Raw genomic sequence first — 10,376 nt, forward strand, 5'->3', positions numbered from 1 at the left:
AGAACCTCCTCCTCTAGAGCTACCCTTTGTCTTAGACTGTCCAGATCTCACCCTGGGGTCTGATTTTAGCACCTATGTGCATATCTTGTTTCCCTAGCTAGGGAGAGGCGGACAGGGGTGATGGTAAGGACCATCCCTTCCCCTGTAGTTTTTTGCTTCCCCCACTTGCCAGGTGAGTAATAAGTGCTCACACACATTTGTTGACAGGTTGACTGGGATGGGCGAGCACCTACTCTATGTTGGGAACTGTGCCAGGTGTTTTACGCATTATCTCATTGAATTGTCACAGAACTTCCCTCAGGTAGGCTTGATTAGCCTGCATTTCCAAACAAGGAAACTAAGGTTCAGGGAAGGCATATATCACACCCAAGGTCACACAGAGAATAAATGGAGGGACTTGGTTTTGAACCCAGGTGTGTTTGTTACTGAGGGCCCTCCTTTTCTTTTGGTTCGTTTTGATTGGGGCGGGGAAGGTGAGGAAGGAAGGGAGAGAGGGGAGAGTAGGAGGGGGATGGTAAATGCATTGACTGAATAAGGCAGAGCTGGATTAGACTGCCTGCTTTCAAACCCCAGCTCTGCCACTTACACAAGTTCCTTACCTTCTCTCTGCCTCAGCTGCCTACCTAAATAGCAGCTCTGTGTCAATTCACTGAGATGACATGTCAAATGTCTAGCATAAAGAATAACAGGGTTGTTGTGAAGAACAAAAGGGTTAAGGAAGCTCTGAGAACAGTAGCCTGAATGTAGTAAGCTCTTGATAAACATTAGCCAGGATGATTGCTGCAGTTGTTTTGGAACTGCTGCACCCACAGCTACTTTGTAGGCTGTTTTCTTTTGCAAACTGACTCCAGTGAAGGACCTCTGGCTGATTGTCTACTAGAGCTTGTTTCTTCTGGGGATTCTGAGGCCAATAGACCAGAGACCAGCCTCCTCCAAAAGTGGCTGGCCTGAGATCCAATGCCGTGTTTTCCTGTCTGACCCCACGTCAGAGCAGAGCTGACCCGGGCACCGTTCTCCTGGGCCTGATATAAGGGCAGCCTCGCCACGAGGTCAGGCTGGCTCTCAGGAAGGCTGAGGGTGGGGGTACCAGAGGGCTTCCGCTACCCGGCCTGTGGCATTGCAGCTTTCCTTTCCCAGGCTTTGGAGGGGCTGAAGTTCATGGTGGGATTTTTCAGCAAGCAGGAGCCTGGACAGCTCCTGTATTAGGTCACGAATGTTGGTTGCAAGCAACAGAAACTGATTCTGGCTATCTAAAGAAAAAAATAATAATTGTGGGGAAGGAACCTGAGGGTTTACTGAATCAACCAGTGGCTCAAGGACCAGAGCTATGGGGACCATCTGCTCTGTTGCTGCCACTTTATTTATTTATTTATTTTAAATGTAAAAAATATGTATTTATTTATTTATTTGGCTGCGTTGGTTCTTGGTTGCAGCATGCGGGCTGGGATCTTCATTGTGGCGTGTGGAATCTTTTAGTTGAGGCATGTGGGAGCTAGTTCCCTGACCAGGGGTTGAACCTGGGCCCCCTGCATTGGGAGCATGAGGTCTTAGCCACTAGACCACCAGGGAAGTCCCATGTTGCTGCCACTTTAAACACTCATCTCTCCTTCATCACTAGCTCCAGATTCCAGTTCTGGAAAAGATCATATGACATATATCATGTGACTGCTTCAGGTGAAACAGGAGGTGGGTAGAGGAAGGACCAAGCGCCCCAACTGGTGTAGTGGTTGCTGGTGGAACTCTCCCTTGGGCAAGATGAGCTACAGGGCAGTTTCCTCAGTAAGGGAGGTGGGGGAACAAGGCAGGGGGGCGCAGCTGAATATAAGAGAGTCAAAGGAAACAAGGCAAATGTCCACTTTAGTCCTGCCCTCTTTGAGCAAACACGCTCTTATGGTGGGTTCCTCAAGCATCCTGAAAGATACGCTTTCCTGCTTCTCAATGCAGACAGGATGCTAAGAAGCAGTGTGGGGCAGTGGGAAGTGCAGACATAGCTTTAGAGTCAAACAGTAGGTTCAAATTCTAGTACCTCACTTACTCGCTTGTGACCTTAAGGTCAGGTATCTTAATGACTTGGGTTTTAACTCTTTAATCTGTGAAATGGGGATAATAATTCAGTAATTCTCATATGGTTGTTGCTAAGATTAAGGATAATTTAGGAACTGTGGGCTCTGATTCCAACTCCATCTCTGACATATTGGGCTCTGTCTGGGGGGAAATCACAGGGCTTCTCTGAGCCTTGATTTCCTATCTACAAAATGGGGGTGAGGAATTAATCTTGGGAATCAATCAGACTTGATTTTGAGCCTGACATTTCTATGTATGTGCTATAAGACTCTGGGCAAGTTATTTAGCTGAACTTGAAGCAGCCCAGCTAAGGGGCCTTTTGCAAGCACAGGCACAGGATAGATGCTGTATTGGTTCCTAGGGCTGCCATACCAAGGTGCCACAATATCTGGTTCCTTAAACAATAGAAACTTATTGTCTCACACAGTTCTGCAGGCTACAAGTTCAAGATCAAGGCGTCGGTAGGATTGGTTCCTGATGAGAGCTCTGAGAGAGCATCTCTTCCGGGCCTCTCTCCTAGCTTCTGGTCATTTTCTGGCCATCTTTGGCATTCCTTGGCTTATAGAAACATAACCCTGGTCTCTGCCTTCACCTTCACATGGCTATCTTCTTCCTGTGTATCTTCATATTGTCTTTCTTCTTTGTATGTCTGTCTCTATGTCTAATTTCCCCCTTTTTATAAGGATACCAGTCATACTGGATTAGGACCCACCCCAATGACCTCATTTTAACTTGATTATCTCTGTAAAAACCCTATTTCCAAATAAGGTCACATTCTGAGGTAGTGGGGGTTAGGACTTCAACATATATTTTGGGGGGAGGGGGGACACAATTCAACTTGCACTTATTAGTTTTCCTTTTTCATCAAAATTCCTTATCAAGTAAGGTTAAATATCTTGCTCAGTACCTGGCACAGAGCAGACCTTCAATAAATATTTGTTGAATAAACGCACAGATGGATCTTAGCTTCCATGGTGTCCTGAATTCTTCAGAGAGTTCTGTACTGACCCAGGAAATATTCTGCCTTAAAAAAAGTAACTTCGAGGTTCTTGGACAAGAATATAAAGTTCACATGAATAGCTCCAGGCAGATTCAAGAGCTTGGATCTCATTTCTCTTTGACTGTGCTCTATGCTATTCCCATAGCCTGAGAGATTGCGGGAAGGTCCTTCATTCTTGGAAATGTTTTCCATTGCCACAAAGAATTAACTGTTCCAGCAAAGACTGCAAGACTTCCTCCAGTCATTTGAAAAGGGCTTCCAATGATGAACAGGTGCTTTAGGGTGAGATGAGAACATGGCTGTGGGTAACGGGACAGGTGACCTCCACAAACTTCTACCCCTGAGTCCCCCATCCAAAGAGGGGATGCCGTCTCTTCTTAGTTTTCCACCCTTCAGGCCAGGGGCCCACATACCTTGAAGGCTTACAATGTGCTGGGAATGTTTCATCTGATACAGCAAAGTGACTCAAAGCCTAAACTCTGGAGTTGGACCTGGTCTTGGCCTCACCATCACCTCACTGTGTGATCTTGAGCAAGTTACTTGACGTCTCTGTGCCTCAGCATCCCTGTTGGTAATTTGAGGGTAATTGATAATAGCATCTACCTTCTAGCAGATGTAATAACATATGTAATGCACTTTGCATGGTGCATTCAAACCATGTTAGCGATGATTGTTTTCTTTTTTTTTTTTAAAGTATTTATTTATTTATTTATTTATGGCTGTGTGGGGTCTTCGTTTCTGTGCGAGGGCTTCCTCTAGTTGTGGCAAGCGGGGGCCACTCTTCATCGCCGTGCGGGGGCCACTCTTCATCGCCGTGCGCGGGCCTCTCACTGTCGTGGCCTCTCTTGTTGCGGAGCACAGGCTCCAGACGCGCAGGCTCAGTAGTTGTGGCTCACGGGCCCAGCTGCTCCGAGGCATGTGGGATCTTCCCAGACCAGGGCTCGAACCCGTGTCCCCTGCATTGGCAGGCAGATTCTCAACCACTGCGCCACCAGGGAAACCCTGTTTTCTTATATCAGTGAAGATGCTGCGGATGTTGAGGCCGGTTAATGGGGGATGTAAATTCTAGCACCTGGGCTTTAATATATTTCCTTATTAATAAGACTGAATAAAATCAGGCAAGTCTGTTCTCATCGTTCCTGTTGGGGCTTTATAGAACTCAACCCATCTCTCCTTGTCTTCTCCCTTCCTTCTTTACCTCCTTGCAGTCCTCAATGCTCAACCATGGATTATTCTGCTAATTCTCCCACAACCCTGTGAAATATGTATGTAAACTGTTTCGTGGATAAGGAATCTGAGACTCAGAGGGGCGAGGTGACTTCTAAGCGGTGAAGCTAGAATTCAAGCCAGGTATGTCTGACTTCAGGGTCACAGAATAGGGTGATGGGGCTGATGGGGATGAAATTTGGCCTTCCCCCTGCAATTCCTCTCCATCCTTAGGACCTAAGCACAAGGTTCTCCACCAGATCGGCCTGTCCTGGACAACGCTCCTACTCCGGACTGGCTTCTCCACCCCGTCACCAAGGCTGGCCCCCTGCTCGATCATACCCAACAGGCCCCATGGAACCCGTTCATCCCCAGGGGTCAATGTCTGATGATAAAGGCAGACTGTTAGGACATGATATTCTCGTTCGGCAGCACTTTGAATCCCCACGGAGGCCCTGGGGCGGGGTGTGTGGCATCCTCCGCTACTTTACAGGTGGGCACACCATGGCTCAGAGAAGTTCTGTGACTCCTATTGGTCACACACTGGGTCAGAGCCTGCCTTTGAGCCTTGGCCTGCCCCTCTGATTTCTTCCACTTACATCCTTTTGCAGCACTGCCTGTTTCCTCTGTTCCTCTCCAGGGCAGCCTGGGCTGAAATTAGCCTCTGGTGCTCTCTGCCCCAACACTGCCAGGGGCCAAAAGTACTCGGAGACCAGCTGGGCTTCAGGACAATGGGACAGAAGTGTCAAGACATCTTTGCCCATGGGGACGGAGAACACGTTGGTCATGTGCTAACACAGCTCCCTTCAGGGGAGGCTGGCACTGGGTGGTAAAAGTCAGGAAAGCCATCCCACTTTTATCATTCTCTTTTCTTTCTCTTTAGCATAGACAATAGATTCCAGAATTCTCGGGCTTCTCTGAGCACCTGACTACTGGAATTTGGAGGCTCCTGTGGTTAGTTTCCTATTCTCCCTCCCAAGCCCACAAGCAGTGACCAGCTTCCTGGCTGTTTTGAAACTGCACACAAAGGAGGAAGCATGTGGGAGCAGAAAGAACACTGGGTTAATTTCCTAGGGGGCTCTGGCAGTGGCTGGCTGTGCAACCTTAGGCAGATGAATTGACCTCTCTGATCCTCAGTATCCTCATCGGCAAGATGGTCTCTTCTTCATAAAACTGTTATGAAGATTCAGCTAGATAATGGACATAAAGCTGTTAATGCAGTGCTGGGTGCACAGTAAGCACTCCGTAAACATCAGCCCACCGTTACTTTGGTAGAAATGGTGTTGTCATTAGCAACTGAAACCTTGGTGGAGGTTTTCTTCTTAGTGGAGGGTCCAAGAATGAGATGGAATGGGAGTGGAGGTGAGTGAGGAAAGAATGTTCTTTCCCTCTTCTACTGGCAACCATCCCAAACTGCACGTGCCTGAGGCCAGCTCTGGAAATGCCAAACAATTCTTGTCATTTATCCATCCTGGGGAGATAGGGTGTCCTCCAGGCCTGCTTGGCCTTGGCTTAATAGCATGAGCACATATACATCCACACGCACTCACCCACACTCTCTCCCAGCACCAGGAGTTAATAAGGCCAATAGCATGGGTGTCACAGTGTGCCCTGAAGGTGCCTTATAAGAAAAAGGAAGATTTTTTTTGTGCAGATTGCAAGAACACTAATTGCATACAGACTTACATTTTGACTTTTCTGGGTGTGACTCCACAGGGGATGTGACCCCACGTTCATTATCTGGGAGCCCAGCAGCATCCTCAGCTTCTGGACTTCAGGGGATTTAGGAATAATCCAGTGCTACTGGCTCATTTTGGGGAAATGAAGCTCAGAAAGCCAGAAGGCCCTGTTAAACAACACACATGCAACCGCTGGGCCGGGGCCAACCCGCATCCCCCCCAACCCCGTGCTGCAGTGGCGGCGTTCTCTCATCGCTCCCTGACAAAGGGACCGTCACCGTGAACTTCACGTCCAGCCTGCAACTGTCATCCTATCAGGAGGAAAGGCAGGCAAGGAGGGACAATGGATTGTACTCAACGAACCCCTCTGAGGTTTCAAGTCTGCTTCCCAGTTACGGGGTCTTTGGAAGGAAATAATGTGACATCTCCTGTCTTTTACTCCCCTGCACCCTGATGGGTCCCCCCACTGGTTGATGCCTGACTCTGGCAGAAGTCTCCTCTCTGTTATGGAGCAGAAACGGTGGAGAGAAGACACAAAAGCCTTTCAGATGACTGTGACTCTCAGGGAGAGGTGGGAAATGTGGGGTTATTGGAGAGGACTGTTGCATTTATGGGGCCTCTTATCTTTATGACAAAAGCTCAGATGGGCATCGGGAGGCAATAAGAAAGAAACAACACCCATAAAGATTTCGTTCTAGAGTGTGGGATCATGTGCATCCGATGGGCAGCTGGACCCGCTGTGGGGGGATGGGGGTAGTTCTCGTAACACTGTGATTCTCTGTTAAGTTAGGACCCGATGACATGGAGCTGAGAAATCCTGGTGGAGCTGCTGAGAGCAATTCCCAGACCCACCTATGTCCTCTCCAACCCTCCCCAACTCTGCCAACCAAATGTGGGCATCCCCTGGCAGCAGCAGAAGACCCACTCCTCCACACAAGTTCTCCCTCTCCATTCCTGGGGGCAGCTCAATGGGAGACCCGAACCCCCAGGACCTTTGGCGAGGTGGGATGGGCACGAGATGGACAACATCAGGGGGAGGGCAGGAGGGCTTCCTGTGGGCTCTGACTTCCCCAGAGGGAAGATGTGTCACAGCCAGAAATAGAAACAAATGACCCCGAACACACAGAACCAAACCAAAAGAAAGCAAGAAACAACCAGATACATAAATTGCAGAAAAAGGGGTTCCGGTTCTATTTGTTCTGCAATAACGTCAATATTTGCAATACTTTTATCAAGGTATAGAAAGAAAAACGGGAGCATTGGAATAAGAGGAACAGAAGGTCCCCCTGCCCCTGTAGCATTCAAGTAGTCTGTGCCTCTTCCCCATCCCCAAACAGTTTAGCTGTGCTATTCCCTGAGCAGGTGTAAGTGTATCGTCCGAACACACAGTTCTTGACCCAAGACTGCCATTCTGGCTTTGGCTTGCAGGTCCAGCTGGCGTTTACTCTCCCAGGGGAGCCACTCTGATGCAGAGCCCCTTACCCTGTTCACTGTGACAGTAAACGGGCCGCAGAGACAGAAGTCCCCAGACACTGCCTGGTCGGAGCGCTCTCAGGCGATGGAAGAGATCTCGCTGGGTTTCTGCTCTCTGCAGAAGAGAGTCCTGGGGGAGGACCAGCAGCTGCCCTGGCTGCTGCGGTGACAGCAGAGAAGCACGGACCACAGCAGGGCCAGTGCGGCGACGGAGCTGAGCGTCCACCCGATGATGCCTGGGTAGACGAAGGGCAGGATGAGGACGACGAGCAAGACCAGGAGGAGCAGGTGTGCCGCCAGGCGCCGGGCTGCCACGTAGTTGGCACTCTCCGCGTCCTGTTCATCCTCTCCTGCTAAGCTGGGATGCCCTGCTATCAAGGTAGCAGGATTCACCAGCCCCTGAGGACAGAGCCGCACCTCCGGGCCCGGCCGGGCCAGCCGCCCCAGCACGGCCTCCTGGTCACGCAGGCTGCAGATGAGGCCCCCGGGGACGGCAGTGCCCTTGCGGCACAGCGGGCAGATGACGCACCAGGTGTCGTCCTGCACACACAGCAGCAGCTTCAGGCAGACGGCGCAGAAGGTGTGCTGGCAGCCCAGCAGCTTGGGCAGCCGGGCGCTGCTATAGGGCTCCCGGCACACCAGGCACTCCAGGTCGCCATCCGTGGAGCCGCGATGACCCCCGGCAGGGCCCGCGGTGTTAGAGGCGGTGGCTTCTTTGCACACAAGCTGGGGCTGCTGCAGGAGCTCAGTGCGGGCCATTCTGGGCAGAGGAGCCACTGGGACGTGGCAGCTCAGGGCCTGGGCATCGACAGGGAAGTGTCAGCCGGTGTCACTGGGACCTGGATGTGGTCTGACCTCAGGCTGGGCTTCTCAAGCCTCTATTTCCTTCTCGTCATCAGCCGTCCAGCACCGCTCTCCCAGGGCTGCTCAGCTTGTTTCTTGGCTCATGTTGTCCCTTTAGTTATTATTATTTCTTTCCTTGAAACCTGGGGTTAATCAGTAACTAGAGGGCCTGGAATCTTTGAATTGTCTGATAGAAGGGCCAAGGGGGCAGGGCCAGTGCGTGAATCAGGATTTTCCTGTTGCGGCTGGTGCCTCATGAGTGCCCGCGGGATTATGGCTTGTGAGCTTCAGGATACATTAGAATCACCACCCCCACCCACCGCCCCCCACCCCAGGAGCCTTTTATTTTTTTAAAACATGTTAATTTATGTATGTATTTATTTATTTATTTATGGCTGTGTTGGGTCTTCGCTTCTGTGCGAGGGCTTTCTCTAGTTGCGGCGAGCGGGGGCCGCTCTTCATCGCGGTGCGCGGGCCTCCCACTATCGCGGCCTCTCTCGTTGCAGAGCACAGGCTCCAGATGCGCAGGCTCAGTAGTTGTGGCCCACGGGCCCAGTCGCTCCGCGGCATGCGGGATCCTCCCAGACCAGGGCTCGAACCTGTGTCCCCTGCATTGGCAGGCGGATTCTCAACCACTGCGCCACCAGGGAAGCCCCCAGGAGCCTTTTAAAATGCAGGTTTCTAGGTCCCAAACCCAGAGATTGAGATTCAGCAAGGTCTGGATGGGAATCTTAGAATTTGCTCAGTTAACAAACATCATGATGATTCTAACCCAGGTGGACCAGGGAGACCCCACTTGGAGAAACACCGCCATGGGTGTTTCTCAAAAGGTTTTGGATGTCAGGATCAGCGGGAAAAAGTTTATTTGTGCTCTGAGAATGTTTGCAAGCAGGCGGCCCTGTGAAGAAGAAAGAAGTGATGGGAAAAGTATTCTGAGCAGCAGGGGGAAAAAAGTCCAGCCAAACAGTAAAACCGAAACAGTCCATAGGTATTTATGACCTGCTACTGCCATCTGTTCCTTTACAGTCACAATAATTGTATTAACCGTTACTGGTTCCCAAGCATCTCATCCCTATCCTGCTGTGCACTTCACATACCTAATAATAGGTGCAATTTGTTGTGTGCCAGGCACACTGCAGAGCCAGTAGTAATAAAAACAGCTGCTGTTTGTTTGGGCCTGCTTGGAGCCGAGCCTCGAGACAGAATCCTCACCTGCGATCTTCCTGCATCCTGGCACAGCCCTGTAAGGAAGGCGCTGCCGAAGTCTGGAAGCAAAGGCAGGGTGTGGTCAAGGCAGGCCTGCCAGCTGCCTGCCAAGGGGCCTTTCATGGGGCCAGGACCCCGTGGAATTTACTAGCGTCCAAGGTCAGCTTCCCAGCCTCTTGGGTCCAGGAACTCAATCTCGTCCTTCAGTGTAGAGGCAGTTGGCCTTCAGGCAGCTGACTCAAGCTAACAGGACTCATGTGGGACTGAAAGACATACATAGCATGGCAGTTAAGAAAACGTGATTCCCATAATGGAAAAGAATATGAAAAAGGAAAAATATATATATGTATAACTGGATCACTTTGCTGTACACCAGAGACTAACAAGACATTGTAAATCAACTATACTTTAATAAAAAATTTAAAATTAAAAAAGTAAATGTGATTTCCTCACTTTGCCCTGAACATCAGAGGGTGGGGTGGTGCAATCCACCTCCTCAAAGTAATGCCTCACCTACGCCCTGCCGAATCCAGAAGGACAAGCTGCACCATCCTTTGCTGCTTCTGTCACCAGCTGAGGTCCAGAGAGTCCAGCTCTTCTGACCCAGTGCTTTCCCCCACCCCAAGGGACAGGCTCTGCTCTCTTGCTTCATCCTCACCCTGAGTCCCCTGTCTCTGAAATCGAATTCTCCCCCCTCTACCCTCGCCATCACATCTCTTCTCCTCCTCAGCCATCAGCCTGACAATCAGTTATTTCTTTCTATTCTGTTCTCCCCCAGATCAAGCTGAAAGGCACCTCAGCTCTAGCACTGGACATCTGTTTTCTCCCCAAGCCCAACATCCATTTCTCCTTCTACAGTGGCCTGTTTTCCTTTTGGGCAACCACTGCTCTCCACTGTCATTGTG

The 10,376-nt window shown here is 50.3% G+C and overlaps 1 protein-coding gene across 1 annotated transcript; it reads right to left on the reverse strand.

The window, feature by feature from the left end:
- Nucleotides 1-7,500: 7,500 nt before the first annotated feature.
- On the reverse strand, nucleotides 7,501-8,181 carry RNF186 (ring finger protein 186). Its single transcript, XM_059895293.1, has one exon. The coding sequence runs from the start codon at nucleotides 8,179-8,181 to the stop codon at nucleotides 7,501-7,503; it is 681 nt and encodes a 226-aa protein (XP_059751276.1).
- Between the last annotated feature and the right edge of the window lie 2,195 nt (nucleotides 8,182-10,376).

This window comes from Balaenoptera ricei, chromosome 1 (genome assembly GCF_028023285.1).
Source record: "Balaenoptera ricei isolate mBalRic1 chromosome 1, mBalRic1.hap2, whole genome shotgun sequence".
NCBI classification, from domain to species: Eukaryota; Metazoa; Chordata; class Mammalia; order Artiodactyla; family Balaenopteridae; genus Balaenoptera; species Balaenoptera ricei.

Bases quoted from the DNA above. Each gene is read 5' to 3' on its own strand.
- RNF186 (XM_059895293.1), bottom strand. From the start codon at position 8,181: ATGGCCCGCACTGAGCTCCTGCAGCAGCCCCAGCTTGTGTGCAAAGAA.